General features: G+C 43.5%; 1 protein-coding gene across 1 annotated transcript in view; it reads left to right on the forward strand.

Annotated features, from left to right (window-relative positions):
* Positions 1-17450, forward strand: part of LOC108150247 (zinc finger protein 1) — a 30339-nt gene extending 12889 nt beyond the window's left edge. The window contains exons 2-3 of the mRNA XM_017278309.2: positions 470-520; positions 13462-17450. Of these exons, the coding sequence (XP_017133798.1) occupies positions 13624-16149 (2526 nt within the window). The 5' untranslated portion in view covers positions 470-520; positions 13462-13623 and the 3' untranslated portion in view covers positions 16150-17450. The remainder of the gene's footprint in view (positions 1-469; positions 521-13461) is intronic.
* Positions 17451-19604: the final 2154 nt, after the last annotated feature.

Here is a 19604-nt window from a genome sequence, read left to right on the forward strand (position 1 = left end):
AGTTTTGTGGGTGGTAACCGCTCTTTTTCGGGGGTCTAATTTTGTAACTAATATAAAAACACTTCAATCAATCAATGTCTTTTGGGCGGGATGGCGAGAAGGGGGGGAAACCCCCACTAAAAGTTGGCTAAAATTTTCATTAAATCGCCAAGCAGTCTGAGAACCAAGCGATCGTTATTTGCCTAGACCATTAAATATTTATGAGCTCTCGGCCCGAGAGTTTTGTCCAACCTGCCAACTATTTCCAGCTTGATTAATGATCTGCAAGCTCGGCTGTGTTCTGCTTTAATTACCGCAGCAATTAGCAGCTGAAAAATCCGCTCCGCCAGTGAGCTGCCACAATTTGTCATAGCACATCGCACATCGCACATAGCACATAGCGCATAGCGCATAGCAGCATCATCGCCAAAATCTTCAATCTCTAACCGCTTTCCTCACCGCTCTTTTCCTCGTTTTTTTTTTATTGCAGACTATGCCAGATCTGCAGCGATTGGACTTGGCCACCATCTAAATCAAAGAGGTAAGTTTAACGCACCAGCTGCGGCTTGAGCCTCATTTTGCTTTTTGGCTCCGAATGACAACCCTGGCCTGGCTGGCGGCTTTATTTCGCGATCGCAGCTCCACCTGGCCAAGGCAACCTTCACAAAAAGCTGAAACGCATTTTGAATTTAATGCGTGCGACGAGGACAGCTCATGGGCGGGGGTGTGCAAGGGGGTGGGAGAGGGGTTTCGGGGGGTTGGATCCCCTTCGGATCGATCATGTGCGTCTGGTGGCTGTCCAACATTGCCACAAGCCAGTGTCGTCTCTTGTCCAACTTGCATTTCGCCCAAATCAGAGGTGCGTTGGGAAAAGGCTATCCGATATTTTAAATAAATTATTTAACCATAAAATTCCGATTTTTAAATGCAAAATGCCGAAATAAACTAAATAAAAATATTAGATTAATTCAAGCAATTTAAAAAGGCTGAAATAATTGTTTAGAAATAAATATTACAAAGAAGATAAAGATAAAGATAAAAGCCAAAGATTCATGTTTTAAAAAATTTAACTTTCCTAAATATTTTTTCTATTATTTAAACAACATTTATATTATATCTCTGCAAAGAAATCAAAGCAAATAAAATACAATACATAGAGTGAAGTTTAATATGTTCTTTCATTTATAATATTATATATTTTATCTGCAAAGCCTCACAAATAAAATATAAGCGTTGGCTAAACTTTGTAATATTTTTTAGCTTGGTATTAACTTGCTTTACTTTTAAAATTTTTTTTTAATATTATATGATTAACGGGGCCTTATCTTTGGCATCGAATGTCCGCTAAACTATCGACTCCTTCGTGAGTTTGGCAGGTGCACCTCTGGCGGGGGCGTCGTTTTAGCGACCTTCCCGCCAAAGGAGTCGCCGATCGCCATTGAAGGCGACTGAAGCTGAGCACTCTAGACAGATTGCCAAGTCTCGTCTCGTATGCGAGTTCGACTAAAACAAAAAACCTAAAAATTAAATAAAGCGATTCGAGCCAGTGCAGCTGGACCTGACCACTTTTGAAGATTAATTGCTCGCGACAGTCGCAAGTCGCAAGTCGCAAGTCGCGAGTTTGCGAGGCTGCCCCCTGAAGCTGCTGCTGCTGCCGATTTTGATGCTGCCTCCAAAAAGCTGGCAACCTGACCATATAAATCGGCATTTGTTGGCAACACACAGAAAAAATTAACATGACGTCAACGACAAGCGCACAACAACAGCATACAACAAACAGCAAACAGCTCAATTGGCCGAACGCGACCTTTGCGATTTGGCCTGGCCAGTGGCGATTAAGGCCAGAAAAGCGTTCCACATGTCCGAATGTTCCGATGTCTCGATGCTGGCTAAGAAATCCATCGAGCAGCCAGAGATTTCTTTCGACACGCCCTGCGTTTTGCTGGATTTTTGAGTGTCATCACATTCGCTTTACGCTTCTTTTTTTTTCGTATATGCGTTCAACTTTTTCCACATTTTTTGCTGGCTTTTCTCAATTTTTTTTGGCGCGTTTTCGGTTTTGATTTTTAAGTCTCGTCGGTGGTGGCGCTTTATTCATAAATCCGTCAGCTGTATGAAATACAGCTTAATTAACAAAAAGCCGAGAGAAAAGCCGCAGCAGCACGCAGCGGAGGCGCAGTTCCATTCATCCAAGCGCCCATTGAACAACGCCGGAGTTTTTGGTTTTTGGTTTTTGGTCTTATTTGTGCGCCCGAAATTTGTCACCACAATATCTCCATAATTGAGTTGAGATTTGGATTCGAATTCAGTGCTGCGCTTTCGAGAAAACGGTACGCAAACGGTAAATACGCGGTGCCATAAACAAACGAGTCAAATTACAAGCGAACGAAATCAATTAACACCTGCCGGTGATGAGTTCCACCATCGATCAATCGATATATCTTTCACACGAGCTGCATAAATTAGCTGTCCCCACAGCATAATTGTGTGTTCTTTCAAGCGATCCAACGAAATTAACATATCAAACACAGCATAATTGCGCTTTAATCGCGCCACGTTCCCCTCCCCAAAATAATAAAACCAGTAAGGAAATCAAAGCCCGAAACTGTGATCGGACACACACAATTAATGGCTTTCAAGGGCTCCCCGTGGAGATGGCTAAAAAGAAAAATACTCAAGGAAGCTTAAGGTCATTGCTTGTCGCTGCCCAGAGTTTTCTTCAGTTCGAAATTTTCTGTGACAACAAAGATTATTTTAAATGGTATTCGAAAGCCTGCACATTTTAAGGGAACTATTTCTTTGGAGTATAAGAATCATTTTAAAGGCTTTTTTGTTAGATTTTTAATATAATAATGATATGACAAAGTGCCTGTAAAATGTGATTTGCCAAAGTTTGTTTAGAATCAAATGTCTAGAACCTGTTTTTGTATATAATCCGATTTCTAGTTTTAAAGATGTTTCTCTAATTGTTTAGTCTTATAATGTTTTACAAAGATTTTATTTAAATTTTCAATTCTTTATCAAAACGTAAAAATTATTTATATTACACCAATGCCAATGTTGACATTTGTAATCCAATAGATTTCTTTAATTTTGTTCTTAACCATTTCTTTAATTTGAAATATTTAAATGTGTTTCGCAAGGGTCTTGCGCGCAAAAGGGCTTGCAACCCTCAAGCCCCCTCAAACCCCCTTGAGACCCCTTGAGACCTCCGGAAAACCCCCCGAAACCTTCAATTAAAAACCTCCTTTCTGGACTCTTGGACTCGTATAATGCAAAGTGACAGCAACGGCTTGTAGGCAATCAAAATGCGAACCAAAACACGCGCAAGTTTGCAATTGTGGATGGTTGTTGTTGTTGCTGGTTGTTGTTATTGTTGCTGGTTGTTGTTGTTGCCGTTCCTTGTAGTGTTGTTATTATTATTTAAGTTGTTGTTGCCGACTCCACCTGGCAACGCAAATTGAAAGAACTTGTTGCAGTCAACGGGGCAAAAATTGAATGCTTTGCACTTGGCTTTGCGGTCACAAAACAGCACTCAGAAAAGTCAGAAAACTCCGATATTGGTGGTGGTGCTGCTCGTGGCGGTGTTGGTGGTGGTGGTGGTGCACTTTTGGTGGTTACAACTATTGATTACATGCTAAGGAACGGCTCACATTACCAGAGCAGCGGACCCCAGATGCGGGTGTTGCTGGCGTGCCAGCAACATGGCGATATGTTGCTCCCGTGCCCGCCGCCGCCGAACTGCAATGTCCCAGTGTCCCAGTGTCCCAGCAGCAACATCGAACGGAGTCTGTAATTAATGCGGGAGCCTGCGCTGACATTTTGAGAAATTTATTGCTCCAAGTGGATTTATAGTCTGCGACATTTTATAGTTTTGGCCCCAGAGTGCCTGCGGTTAACCTGGCAGGAGAAAAAACAGAAGAAACCAAGCTAAAATAAAGATCGGAGATCCCTTCGAGGATCGTGGATCGAGGAGATCGTTGTGGGAACTGGAAATTGGTAACCCTTTAATGCGCATCATGTGCGCGCGCGCATATATAATTTGGCTACCCGATAATGATCGGCCTTTGGCATAATAAATTTTACACAAAGCGAAAAAGAAACGGGAAAATTTGTGCCGCAAAACGCTAAGAAACTTTCAACTTGTTGCTGTTGCTGTTGCTGTTGCGATTGCCGTTGCCGCTGCCGCTGCGTATCCCACTTGCAATCTATATTAATTTTTATACGAAACCAAACCGAACTGAACCGAGTCACGCTGCTGCACTTTCATAAATGCCAAAAATTTCACCTGCTTTCACAAAGATGATTAAAAATAAATATGCAGGCGCTGCAGTTCTCGACGGCCGAAGGTTGATATACGATAAATTCGCTCTGATAATGTGACGGACGGAGGATGAGACAGGCTGGGATCTGTGACCCAATTGAGGGCTCTTTCGGTATTTCGGTTTTTCGGTTTTTCGAGGTTCGAGGTTCGATGTTCTTGGGGGCTTCGTGTTGAGCCAAAAAGCGTTTAAGGCTAATTGCAAAGATCACTTTTGACTGATAAACGAAGTGGAGAGGGCCGAACGGATATGGAGAAGGTGGAGTGGGCGGACTTGGAGGTTTGCCCTCTTGGCGCTGACCCAAAACCTTTTGCCCGAAAACCCCTACGTTAAAACGTACAAAGAGGAGAAAAAATAAAACAAATACGCGGCATTCGAAGCTCGTGCTTAATGATGATTGCTGGCCCCCAGAGGTTAAAATTAAATAATTTCCGACTCCAAATGAAGTCGAAGCGCGCTTCTCTAGTCTAGGCTAAAATGGCGGGCGTTCCAGCCATTCATTTCAGCCCGGCCACATATATAATTAGCATGAAATGAGCCAGGGATTTTTAGTTTGGTCAAAGAAACCATTTTTCTGAAGACTTTTTGCTTGTGGCGATTTTTAGGTTTTATTTTTTTAGCTTGCGAGTTCCTACGTTTCATTTCGTTTTTAGCTCTTTTCTGCTATTTATGTTAATGCAGCGATTAAGCAGCAAATCGTGTGCCTAATTATGATAAACACTTGCCAAAGCCAAGAATAGAAAACAGAAAGAGGAAGTGCCATTTTACAGAGTGTGACCAGGCTGAGGAAATAAATTTCTTTTATTTCGTACAAGTATTTTTTTTTAATAAGAGTGACCAATCTGCAATAAAAAACAATTAGTTGGGATAACCAGACTGCTTATTTATTATATCTTCTTTAAACCCTTTTTATAATTTAATGAAATTATATGCCTAATTAGAATTAACGTGAATTTTAAGGCCATAAGTATAAAGCCCAGGGAGTTTCATTTTAAAGAGTGTGACCAACCTGCTGCAATTTCGTGTGAAAACCTGTTTGCATTTATTTTTATTTCACCGCAACCCCTTCTCAGCTTTTGTGGCCCTTTTAGGCGCCTCAGTTGGCCGGCAACGATAAGGCGGCAATGGTTTAATTTAGCTGCACCAGCGGCAGCAGCAGATGACGACAGGATCGTTGGGCCGGCCTACGTGCAACTGAAGTTGCTGCGCCAGCAGCACCAGCAGCAGCAGCAGCAACAGCAAAACAAATGTGTCTGTATATCGCAGCTAAATTGACTTTGATCACGCGATCCCCCTCTTGGCCCGAGTTGTATAGCCAAGTTCAGAGACGATTCCAGGTTGCAGGCTCCAGGTTCTCGGGCGCGGCCTTTTGTGGCTCAAACGGAAGTATGCTAAGCAACTTGTTGCTGCCGCAGCAAATGCAGCAAAGGCAGCAAGAGCAGCTGAAGGTGTATATTGCAAAAATAATTACATTTGATTGTAAAAGGCCAGCGTCTCTAGGCTGGGGACTCGAGATCGGACCTCGGCCTGCCACAGAAAAATGTGCAACATGATTGCAGTTTACAGCCCCAGCAGCAGCAGCAGCAGCAGCAGCAGCAGCAGCGGCAGCAGCAAAACCAACAGATAAAATGCATTTACAATTGAATTTGAATGTAATTTTATTTAAGCTGCGGTCAGCCAGGGGCAGCATGTTGCTCGGGTGCTGCTGTTGCTGTTGCTTTTGGTGTTGGTGTTGGTGTTGCTCCTTGGCACGGCAGCAATAGCAACAGTAACAATTGGCCTGGTGGCAGGAAATCGCCATTATCTGGCATTATCCACTTGGCCAACGGTAGCGTAGGCTGCAACCTGCAAACTGCAACCTGCAACCTGCAGCCACGTCAATCCCCAGATCAGAGCCCCTCTTAATTAATGATCGCAGTCCATGACTCGGTAGCAGTGGCAACTAATTAGCATATCGTTAGCTCACATATTGACGTCAAATTTGGTCCGGGCCAATTCGCAGTCGTTTTTAAATTACAGTGATCATTTTAATTGCAGTGCGCCAAGCTCGGATTCAGATTCACATTCAAACTCAGACTGAGACTGAGGCTGAGGCTCCTCCAATTGAAAGCAAACGAGCTACAGTAGCCAAGCAGCCAAGCTAGTTATAATAAATGAGTTCGCCTCATAGGCAATGATCACGCGGGGGAGCCAGGCGATAATGAAATAGGGAGAAATATATAATGGAAGATATCGGAGATCAGAGTTCAATAGCAGAGTGGAATTACAGAAATACTATGGAAGAGCATATGGCAAAATAGAGATCAAAGATTTGCTGGCCATTAGAGTGGCGACTCAAATAAAAATCAAACTTTTTCTTACTTGATTAAATTATTTGCAATTAATTATTGCAATTTTCTGCTGTCTGAATGGTTGTAAAGAGTAATTTATACTTTGTTTGTTAAAGACTAGTTTGTAATTAAATAAATAGATTAATAGATTTATTTGTCTATACTTGTGGTTCTCAAAAGTAATCAATTGCTAAGGAAATGTAGCAAATATTAATTAACTTACATACTAGATTTAATTACAGCCATTACATACTGCCCCTTTTCGACATACGCTCCTTGGCTTTCCCAGTGTGTTTTCCCAAACGAAAACGATTTAAACAGAGCTTTTCCAGCCAGTTGCAAGCTCGTGTTGCTGCGGGGGGCGGTCTCAGCAACATGTTGCTGCTGTCATTGGCTACCAGCAACTGCGGCGATTGTTGTAGGCGTACAAAGAGTTTTCCCCACTTTTTTGCTTATGTTTTTTTTTTTTTATTATTTCTCGTTTGATGAGCAGTTGAGCTCGTTGTTGTTGCCATTGCTGTTGTCGTTGTGTCGTGGCTAAGCAAATGGCGTTTTATTTTATTAGCCATATTTCTGCCCCGTCATGCTTTGTTTGCCTTCGGGCAGCGAGTTGGTGCTGTGTTGCTGTATTGCTGGTGTTGTCTTTGCACTTGTGATTGAAGTTGAGGCTCCGCACAAACCCTCTCCCCCCTTGAGTTTTCCCCAACCAACACTCTGTCCATTATCAATGCATATCACGTTGAATGCTGATGTTTATGATGTCGTTTATTACGACCAAAGACAAGTGAAGTAAACTCCAGTGGAGTACGGCTTAAATGGCGTCAGAGACATTTGCCAGATTAATGGCCACAGTCCACCGAAGTGCGAGGGGCGGGGTAGCCCGACAGGGGCGTGGCAAACAGCAGCAACACCAACCAAATTGTTTACATTTTAATTTCTGCAATTTTATTTGCTTAGCTCTGCGAACTGTCGCCGCTTTGAAAAGGGGTTTCCAAATGGTGGGGTTTTCAAAGGGGGGGAAAGGGGTCTAAAAAGGAGGCACATGGCACGAGGCTTATCGCAGTGGCGTCTGTGGGTCCCATACAAATGTATTTGACGGGTGCTACTGCAAAACTTCATCAAGTTTCGCTGTGTGTAATAAGCGTGACAAATGCCAGGCAAACACAGTGGTCACTCAGCGGGGATTACCTCTGGCAATTGTTGAAAAAATAAATAAATCAAAAAGGATTGCTCTGACTTAATCAGACAATCAAATTTTTATGAAATGTAATTTGAAATATGGAGTGTGAAAAAAGCCCAACTGATAATACTTAAATAATGCAAATATTTATACCCTTGCAGAGGGTATTATAATTTCAGTCAGAAGTTTGCAACGCAGTGAAGGAGACATCTCCGACCCTATAAAGTATATATATTCTTGATCAGCATGACTAGGCGAGTCGATCTAGCCATGTCCGTCTGTCCGTCTGTCCGTCTGTCCGTCTGTCCGTCTGTCCGTCCGTTTATATGCAAACTAGTCTCTCAGTTTTAAAGCTATCTGCATGAAACTTTCCCAAAAGTTGTCTTTCTATTGCAGGTAGTATATAAGTCGGAACGAGCCGGATCGGACGACTATAGCATATAGCTCCCATAGGAACAATCGGAAAAATAAATGAAAAAAATTATAACTTTGCTGTTTTTTAATTTTTTGTTTAGTTCTTCGACATATAGCAATGGTTAAATAATTCAGAATTATGGTTTAAATTTCATCAAAATCGGACGACTATAGCATATAGCTCCCATAGGAACAATCGGAAAAATAATTGAAAAAAAATTATAACTTTGCTGTTTTTAAATTTTTTGTTTTGTTCTTCGACATAAAGCAATGGTTAAATATTTCAGAATTATGGTAAAAATTTCATCAAAATCGGACGACTATAGCATATAGCTCCCATAGGAACAATCGGAAAAATAAATGAAAAAAAATTATAACTTTTCTGTTTTTTAATTTTTTGTTTAGTTCTTCGACATTTAGTAATGGTTAAATATTTCCAATTTACGGTTTAAGTTTCATCAAAGTCGGACGACTATATCATATAGCTCCCATAGGAACAATCGGAGAAATAAATGAAAAAAAATTATAACTTTTCTGTTTTTTAATTTTTTGTTTAGTTCTTCGACATTTAGTAATGGTTAAATATTTCCAATTTACGGTTTAAGTTTCATCAAAGTCGGACGACTATATCATATAGCTCCCATAGGAACAATAAAAATATATAAAATAACTATCAAATAATTGAGCTGCAAATCATCATAGCTTCAATGTTTTTAAACATATACGCAGTAAATCATAATTTTAATGTTTTCAAAAATGTTTAATTATTGCAATAGCTGCAAGGGTATATGAACTTCGGCTTGCCGAAGTTTACTTTCTTTCTTGTTTTATATTTATCTTATTCAAATATTATATAAAATTTACATTCTATACCAAATAACTATAAATGTTAAATAGACTTATATTTGATTGATAACCATCATTTTTAAGATGGCATTCCCATAATTTAAATAATAATACCATGTTTTATATATTGGTTTACGTTTAACAATTTTAGAAAAAACAAACAACCAATATTTTTCGGTTCTGTTTTTCAATAAATGAGCCATTAAAATTTGCCAACCCCATTTCAACCCCATTTGAAAGTTCACCCCCTTTTCTTTGGCAAAGTGCGTCGCGTAATTATAATAATTTTTATGGTCACCTCTATGGTTGTTGGACTGCCTCAAAAACTGGCCGTGAATCATATTTCCATGGCATTGCACATTTTCTGTTCGCAGCTTTGCAGAGCGAAATAACAAAGCCGAGTTGGCAAATCTGGGTTCTCGTTTTTGCCATTGTTGACAACAAATGAGCGCCATTTAATGCGCTTCCTAGTTGTTTGCCCCTGTTGTTGCTGTCGTTGTTCGCCGGTTGTTCGTCGTTCATTGTTCGTTGTTTGGCGTAATTAAGCAGCGCTTTTCCGTCTTCAGTCGCACCACCACTTAGCACTTGGCTTGCACTTTTCCAGCTTTCGGTTTTCAGCGTTCAGCGTTCAGTGTTCAGTGTTCAGTTTTCAGATCATTTACGAGCACTTGGCATTTGCCGTTCCACTTTGCCAAACATTTGCTTACAAGCATGTTTCGCTGTCCGCTCTTTTTGGTCTTTGGCTGGCGACTTGTTAGCGCCATGTTTACACTCTAGAAAATGCTTAATTAAATCTGTGATTGCTGCGAGCTTTCCACCATTTTATTTTGGCCACTGGCCGAGTTATTCCACCCGTGGCCAAAAATTAACACTTCATTTAGCATCATTTCACACCATCTCTTTTATCGCCTGACAAGTCCGTTCTGTCTTTTCCATTCTCCCATTAAGTTATCTCTCGCCAAAAAAAAAAAAATCCCATAAGCGAAAGGAGAAATTAGGTAAATTTTTGGGGTATTTCAAAGCGACGTTTGGGTTACCCTTTTATAAACAATTATAATATATAAAATCACAAAATTTATGTTTCTGTATTAAAAGCCCAAAAATATATCTTATTGCCAAATGAAGCCCTGAGAAACGATTGGTAAGCCGCTTTCCGTTCACAACTTCATCGAATTAAAGTGCCAACTTCTTTTGCGAGTTAATTAACACTTGGCAAGGGTATGAACACTTATACGAATATATATGTATATTTGTGTTTATCCAAACTCTGCCGGCCATAAATCAAAAATCCCGACACTCTCCCTGCAGCACCTCCTCCACGAATCCGATCCCCGATTTCGCGTGCTAACAAGGCCCCAAAGCGGCGGAACCTTGGAGAACCCAGAAGAGAACTTCCAACGCGCGGCGCTCGACTGGCGTGAAAATTTATGTTTTTTTTTTCAGCTTTTTGTTCACTTCATATTATGAATATATGTATATTCTGGTATAAGGGGGGACACAACGAAAGAGGTGGGAAAAAGTTCGGCTGAGTGGAAAAGCAGGAAAAGCAAGAGCCAATGCCGTTGGCCACATTTGCTGGTGTAAAGTTTTTCGCATAGTTGTCAGCATTGCGCTGTTTAATTACCCTAATTAAGAATATTAATTGCCCTTCGGGTGGATAATAAAAAAGCGAGAGGGGGAGGGACGTGTATTGTGGTGGTGACCCTATTCCCGGAAATAGAACATGAATTATGATATGCAAAAAGAAAAAAACTTTCAGTTCGTTTTCCATTTAAGTTGCGAAATCGAAAAAGTTGAGACAACTTTAAAGGGGGTCAGGCAAGGACAAACGAGGATAGGGGGTCTTGGCCCAGGACAAAGGACACGCACTCCATTAAAACCAAAAGGGGCAGACATACATATGCGACAACAATAACAACAGCAATAGCAAGCCACTAACTGCCACGAGGTGAAAGGTGAAAGGGGGGTTGTTGGGGATGTAGAGCTGAAGGCCGAAGGATGAGCAGATGGACACAGGTGTCCTGTCGCTGGCCCATCAACACCTCTCCTCGGCTCGCCAAAAAAACAAAGAACACCAACACCACACTCACACTCACAGTCACACTCGGAAACAGACGGGTCCGGCTCTTTTCATTTTCTCAACACGTAAAGCAAACACGTGACCGTTAAGGACATGGACTCCTGCTGCCCCTTGCTCTTAACCCCTGACCGCCCGATCCCGACCCACTCAGTTGTAGGCGCAAATTGCCAACAGAAGGACAACGACAACGAGTGCACTGGAAAAAAAACACAGAGGCAGCCAGGGAAAAAAAAGAATGTTATGTTACAATTTCAAAACAGGCAATATATTTAAAGCATTTATAAATTTTCATCTTAAAGTCTCCTTAATTTCAGGTTGAAAAGCTAATTTAGATCTGAATCCATCTAAAAAAATTTGTATCAAAAATGTTAATTTAAAATACGTTAAAAACTTTTTTTAAGTTTTTATTGTATACAGAATAAATTATGAAATGTAATATTTTAGGATTACGTTTCTTGGTTAAAATGTTTTTTCTTTTTAATTTTAGCATTTTTTCTCCATTATTTTTACTGCAAATATAATTGATATTAATTCTAGTTTCTATTTTTCCAAGATTCCGTTTTCTGAATTGAAGGTGTTTTTCTTAGTGCACTACAGGAGAGACCCCCCATAAACTGACGGCTTATGGCAGACACAGCACAAAGCTTCGCTTCGCTGCTGCACCACCAGCACCACCACCCCCCTTTTGGCACCACCCCTGCCTTACACCACTCCATATCGCAGCTACGTGCGTGTGTGCACAATATTCATATATCACAAGGATAAGCGCAATGCAGCAAACGTCCTTCCAGACGTGCCGTTCGTTGTTGTTGTTGTTGTTGTCGTTTGTGGTGCCTTGTCCTTTTCCCGAGCCAACTGCTTTCGTTTTGGTAGCAGCAGCAGTAGCAGTAGCACCCCCTTTTTGCGCCCCTGCTTTTGGTGTCTGTGTGGTAACTTTTAATTATTTGCGAATGTTGGCGCCAGACGGCGAGATGCGAACCGATGCGATCCTGTCCAGGACTGTCGCCCATTTCATCCTGTCTCCTTTCCTTCATTGATTTCGCTGACCATAAGCTTAGGTTCAGGGGGGGAGGCGGCGGGTGACCAAAAAGGGGGGTGGTCCGCCGGTCAAGGCGAAGGCAGCGCCAAAATCCAAAGGCCCCATAAACTTTGAGCGCCATAAAATCTGCTGGCAGCACCATAAAAATTCCCACAGCGGGAGTTTGAGACTGGAGACTGTACCAGGAATCTTTCTCCAAAAAAAAAAAAACCCCTTTTCGCCCCACTGTAGTACGCCCCTCCCATCGCTGCATCCCTTTCCCACCCGTACAGACAAACGCATAAAACTAACGCAGCGTAAATGCCGCCGTTGTTGTCATCTGTCTTCTCGTTACGTTATTTCTTTTTGGCAGCTTCAGCACAAAATTTATCTTATTTATTTGTTTGACTGAAAGCCAACACACAAACGGATACCGGGGAAATTGCAGCATTTTGATGCTTGACTGATTGCAACACACAATATTTGTGTCTTAAATTTTATTCCCCAAATCGCTTGATTTTAACCTAATTCTACATAACCCAAAATTGCCCAGAGTTCAATTCTGCGTAAGCTAGCGTAGGAGTTGCGGCAGTCTGGCAACGCTGTGGGCGAAAAAGAGATGCCTAGATGGTACTTAAATGCATAGGCGGGCGAAAGCGAGATAGCAGGTCATTCTTTGACCAGAAAATTTTCAACTTCCTTGCTAAAGCGTGCAAAAATTTAACCTCCAGAAATCTTAAATTTTAACAAGCATCTTCCATGCTAAATAACTTTTGTGATTGTCTATAGTTAACTAAAGTGATCTGTGTCCTTTTAATTACCATATAGGCTGTGCGAAAGCTTAAAAAAAGAAATGGTGGTGGGTGTTTTATTTAGAGAAAATTGTGACATCGAAAGAAGGGGCTATTTGATGATTTTAAGTGATAACATGTTGATTGATTTTAAGGTTTTATATCAACTGTTGGTAAGCTGGTAGGTTTGAAAAGGTCTTTGTAAACTGCAAGTCATTGAAGGAAAATTCTTTTTAGGTTAGGTCAAGCTGAAAAAAAAAATGTTTTTGTGTGAGTTTTTCTGCGTTTTAAATTAATCCTCTGATATTCCAAAACTAATTTGTAATTATTCGAAAACTAATTTGAAACCTTTTCATACATATCTATGTGTAGTGTCTAACAGAATTTATAATAAACATTCATTAATCTATATATGTAATTTATTAATAAATTTATTATTTAATTTATTTTAAATGTTTTTTGTTTCTATAATAATGTATATGTATTTTTCTGTATTTATAGGCCACTCGGTCTCGTCAGTTAGCCCGCAAGAATCCCCGGCCACGCAGGCTGGAATACTTTGGGCGGAATCTGTCAAGGTCACCGCAAACCGCCACCCCATCCCAGCCAGAAGCCTCCCACCCGCAGGAGACGCCGCCGCTGAAGCCGCAAAAAGTTGACCTCATGACGATGGCAGAAGGCACCGACCCCATGGGGCATGGTCACCACACGAATCCGCACAATCCGCCGCCCCAGCCGCCGCAGCACCACCCGCACCACCTGCCCCTGCCCCACCCGCCGCCGGCCCCGCCTCCACAGCTCCTCAACTTCAATCACCACCAGCAGCAGTATCTTCCGCACATGTATCCTGCGCCCGCGGCAGCGGCCCAATCTCACTCCCACTACGGCGGCATGCAGTATCCGCATCCACACCCCCTGCAGCAGCATCATCACCAGCAGCAGCAGCAACAGCATCATCAGCACCACCACCACCACAATCATCATCCGCAACAGCACCACCTGCCACTGGCACTGAGCCTCCACCAACAGGCGGCGGCTGCGGCGGCGGTGGCTGCAGCGGTGGCCACCAACAACCACGCCAACAACAACAACAACAACAACCAGGCCAGTGTGGCCAACAACAACATAGTGGTACCATGGAAGCAGCGCAAGCGCAAGAGACTCTCGGCGGTGCTGGACAAGCTGCACCATCATAACAACAACAATAACAACGAAACGCACTCCAATGGTCTGGCCTGTAAGGCGGAACCCATGGAAATGGAGGAGGACTTGGCCGAAGATGCCGAGCAGGATGAGGAGGAGCATGACGAGTCCATACCCGACGAGGAGGATCTCGAGGATCCGGAAGAGGAGGCCTCTCCTGGCAAGTACATCAAGAGCGAGCAGCCCGTCAGCGAGGACGAGGAGAACGAACCGGAAATGGACAACGAGATCGAGAACGAGAATGAGGACATTTCCGGCGAGGATCTGGAGCTGTCGCACAGCGACGACAACGATCAGGATAGTCCCAGGATCAGCATGAGTCCGCTGCAACTGCAGGCCGTCCAGAGCAATCTGACCCCGGATCAGAGTCAGCCGCTCAACAAGGAGAATCCGCTGCATGTGGACATCAAGACTGAGATCCCCAACCCCTACGATAGGTACTTCCCGATACCATCGCCGCTCTTTGGCTACTACCTGCACACCAAGTATCTGAACGAGGTGTTCCGTCGGCGTCACGATCTCTATCCCTCGCCCCTGCAGCACACCCCATCCTCGATAGCCTCCGAGACGGAGACCTCGCCCACTTCTCAGGAGCGCAAGAGCAACTGCAACCCGAACTCCGTGTCCAATCATATGTTGCCCCATGCCCTGCTGGCCAATAACTCGCCGCCGCCATCGCTGCCCTCGCCGCCGCGCAGCGAATCCTCGGTGACGAACAATGTGGCCACCACCACCACCATCAACACCACGAGCACCACCAAGAAGCGCACCAGTCCCAAGCCCAGGGGCAAGAAGGGCGAGAAGAAGCCCATGCCGCCGCCGCAGGAGCGTCCGCTGGATCTGTGCATGCGCAGCGAGGTGGAGCCCAAGAAGTACAAAAGGTCCGGCTCGAAATCCTCTCAAGAATCCCGCTCGGCGGCCATGATGCCGCCACCGCCGGCCCTGAGTGCGGCCAGTAGCATGGAGAGCATGAGTGCCCTGTCGCCGGCATCGAGCAGCCACTCGGGTCACATGCCCATCACGACCGCTGCCACGCCCAACCACCAGCCACCGCCCAATTCGCCGTATGCCAATGCCATGAACGCTGCCCATGCAGCGGCTGCGGCAGCGGCGGCAGCGATGATCAAGATGGAGATGCCATTGCATCCGCTGCATCACCAGCAGATGCATCACTCGCAAGTGCCCACCACCACGGTGGGTGTGCCGGTGATCAAGGGTGACGTGGCCTCGCCCACCACCAAGGAGACTGTGGCCTGGCGGTACAACCTGGACGTTTCGCCCGTGGTCGAGGAGATGCCACCGGGCTCGGATGTGGCGTATGTGTGCCCCACCTGCGGACAGATGTTCTCGCTGCACGATCGCCTGGCCAAGCACATGGCCTCGCGCCACAAGTCGCGCAATCCCGCCAACGACATTGCCAAAGCCTACTCCTGCGACGTCTGCCGGCGATCCTTTGCCCGCTCAGACATGCTCACCCGCCACATGCGCCTGCACACGGGCGTCAAGCCGTACACGTGCAAGGTGTGCGGCCAGGTGTTCTCCCGCTCGGACCACCTGTCCACCCACCAGCGGACCCACACCGGCGAGAAGCCCTACAAGTGTCCGCAGTGTCCGTATGCGGCCTGTCGCCGCGACATGATCACCCGGCACATGCGCACCCACACGCGGTACGACTCCAGGGCCGGATCGCGGGAGGGCAGGGAAGGACGCGAGAGTCGCGAGGGCCGCGAGGGCAGGGACAGCCAGAGCCGCGAGTCCCGCCGCAGTGGCGAGCGAATGGAGGAGCCCAAGTCACCGGGCTCGGCGCATCCGCTGCTCGACATGAAGATGAACATGAACATGGGCATGGGCATGGGCATGGGTCTCAACATGGGTCTGCCCATGAATCCGATGAGCCTGTTGCAGGAGGAGCTGCTGCAGAAGTCGCAGCCGGGACTGACCCTCGGTGGACCCATGCCGCTGGTGGTCAAGACGGAGAGCGCCTAACGCTATCGGTATCTATATGCAGCAGCATCCAGGCGATTTATGACCTGTTAATGGGCATCGTCAATTGAAAGATGGGCCCAGCTTAGTGCTACAGAAAAATGGAAAGAAAAAAAAAGAATTCTACAACAAACAAAACATATTAACTAGAGCAGTTTGTACTTGTACCGGAAATCTCTGCGAAGACTGAGGAACCTTAATACTACCTACAGTTTAACTAGGCTAAAGAAGCATCAACTAATTTTGTAAAAGCGAGTTAGAGGGCAGCACTCAAGACCACCCAACGTATTAGCACTTAAACTAGTTCTAGTTGCTAGATCCTTTCGCGTTAAATGAACCCCCAGGAGTTTAGATAGCCGGGATCTTCGATACAGCTAGCAATTCCATGTTCCACACTTAGGCTATACTATACACATATATAGATATAGTGATAGACATAGGCATAGGCATAGGCATAGATATAGGCGGTCAGATCCAACCGATGGTCTGATCTCTCAGCATTTTGAGCAACGTTGAAATTATTAATTTAATTATTACTCGCGACATAGGCTAATAGGCTTGTCACATCGGCAGACGGCATTAGTTTCGTACGCCTACTTTTAATTTATTTGTAACATTACTCAGCAGTTTGTAAACTTATACCACAACAATTTGTATTAATTTAATTTTACTCTATTTAATTTAATTTAATTTAATTTAATTGTAGCCTACATAAAGACACAAACAAAAGACAAAGAATTCTCCCTAGGGCTCAAACAAAAAAAAAAAAAAAAAACAACAAACTCATTTCTATGAAAATCTTAAAAGAAAAGCAAACGCTAAACAAACAAAAAAAAACAATTCCTTTTTTTTGTACAACAAAAAACACTGTTAAATTTAAATTATCTTTGTAATTGATTTTATGCTCGCTCTTCTTCTATTTTACTACTTTTTGTTTTCATGAAATGAAATAAAAACCTTTAAGTTTTCTTTAGTTCATAAACCATCTTTGGATTGGACACACCTCACCCCTCTCCGAAACCCCGAGTGCGGACAGGTTAACCCGTTTGTCCCCTCGGGGGTCGGAAACACCTTCGGGGTCGTCTCCATGTTTCAAGTTGAAGTTTTTCGTTATTTATTATAAAAAAAAGAAACAAAGCCCCGACACCCGCTTATTGATTATTAGTTCTTAGCTAAACGTTTAAATAAATTATTAACTTATGTTATTCTAGTTGGTTATGATTAGCTCTTAGTTAAAAACGTTTTTCACAAAATAAAACAAAACAAAGTCTACACACAGATGGACAATGTCATACAAAACAGAATTTAAAGACGATGCATTTTGTTATTTCTATTGGTTGTTATTATTTTCAGATTTCCTTACTTTTGGTCTGCAGATTTATTTGCTTTTCAGATTTCTATAATTTTAAGAACACAATTTTTTGGACAAATTTGGCATTTGTTGATGGAATTATGATTGTGGATGGAATCATGTTTTTAGTAAACAAGAATATGATTTGAATTTCGTATTTATTTAAAATTAAAAAAAAACTTAAAAAAGGTACATTAATTTATTTGTATAGAACCTTTAAGACATTTAAGCATATAATTTGGTAATTATTTCAATGATTAGCAGTCTTGGTTTTGCAGACATTTTTTTCGCTAACTAAAACGTATACTTTTGCCATAGTTTTTGTGTTTTAGCCGGAGACGATGTCGTAGCTTTAGCCGTAGTCGCAGCCGGAGCCGGAGCCGGAAACTGGCTTACAAGCTTTTAGGCAATGGGAATCGCTTACAAGGCGCAGGCAGCTCCTTTCGCCGGTCACGAAACTGCATTTTGGCACGCAGCCCCCGCTTTTCCCACCCACTCCTCGTTTTTCGGCTGGTTTTTCCCACGCTGAGGATGCGGGGGTGTTTGGCTGGAGGAGGTGCACACCAATTCAAGTCCTTGTTCTTCGCATGGAAATTTTCTTGGGGCCTAATGGCCTCGAAACACGAAGAAGGCCGTCCAGGCGTGGGAGTTCCATGGGTGGTGGTGGGTGGAGGTCGGAGCGAAGGGGGTTGTGGATACTCTGTGGTGGGACTTGCTGCATTGCAGTTTGCGGCTAATGTCTGACCTTGTTTTGCAATGACTAAATTAATTCCTTAATAAGTGCGGTTGCAAAACAAACACGAAACTGCAGACGTGGCACAGTTGGCGACTTGGCCGGGCACACCCACCCACGCCCCTTGCAACTGCCACCGCCCCCATTGGTTGTGTAATTAAGCAGTGAAAATGCCCCAATTGACAGACATTGTGTTGGCTGCGGAAAATGGAGGAGTCTCGCATCTCTGGGGCAATAAATCAGGGCGAGGGGCAGCCGCAACTACGGCTAAGTAGCCATCGTGTTGCAGCTAGCATGTTGCACTCTATCACTTTTCACGGGCGGCGTAGGCAAACAGGGGGCTCCGTGGAGGGTGACTTATGGCCCAAACTGTATTAGCCGGCCCGAGATGTGATGATGCCGCATTGCATAATCCGCTCGGGTCGTGCATCATTTTGGTCAACATCGCCATCGCCTGACATTATTTGCAGTTTGCAGCGGATTTTTTTTCTTTTTAAAATACCCTCAGTTTAGTATTAAGGGGGTATATTGGTTATGAGAATTTCTTAAAGGGCTATAAGTTCCTGAATATCTAATTATCTGCTTCCTAATATGACTAATTGAGTTTGAGTCTTGCTATTTGCTATTAAAAAATTTATTGTTATTGTTATTAATATTTTTTTTAGTTAAGTAGTCAAGTTTTTGTTAGATTACAAAATTGTAGGCTAAAGTTATTTATTTTAAATTCGTGTCTGTTTTCCATATTAAATAATTTTTAAAAGAGTTTTATTTAATGAGTAAATCTTGTGAGCCTATATTTTTGTTAGCCAATTGAAGTGGTCATCTAGTGGTCGGATATCGCGGTTATACTATTTTTACGCGTTCTCCTCTATTTTCACTCGGCTCTATTCTGTGGCACGCATAAATCTCTAAACAAGGCGCGCGTGTCGTGCGTTTATTATCACTTCCTCTCCACAAATCCTGGGGCGGGGTGGTGGGGGGGTGGTGCAGGGATTCAGATTTAGGGGAATGGCTGGCATCCAACTTTCCTTTTGTCTCCACTCGCGAAATTTATCGCCGTCATTTGTAATTGTAGCGCGAAAATTGAGTTTGAGTTTGAAGTTTGGACACGGTGGTAGGGTGGTCAGGGGTGCTCAGGAAAAAACAGGGGAGGAGACAGGGTTGTCGCCGTTCGCCAGTTTATGCATTGTTTCCATCAACATAATTCAGTTTGGCTTTGGATCAGCTCCAAGTGATTGTTTCGCCTGGCGGAGATTTACGGGCACTAAGCTGGGACTGCTCACAAAAAAAACAGCAATGATATTGTATATACACATCCATAAATAGAGAATAGATCCAGATTTATAACTAGATATATAGTGCTATATATTTCCG

The sequence above is a fragment of the Drosophila elegans genome, unplaced genomic scaffold (genome assembly GCF_018152505.1).
Source record: "Drosophila elegans isolate 14027-0461.03 unplaced genomic scaffold, ASM1815250v1 contig_208, whole genome shotgun sequence".
Lineage (NCBI taxonomy): Eukaryota > Metazoa > Arthropoda > Insecta > Diptera > Drosophilidae > Drosophila > Drosophila elegans.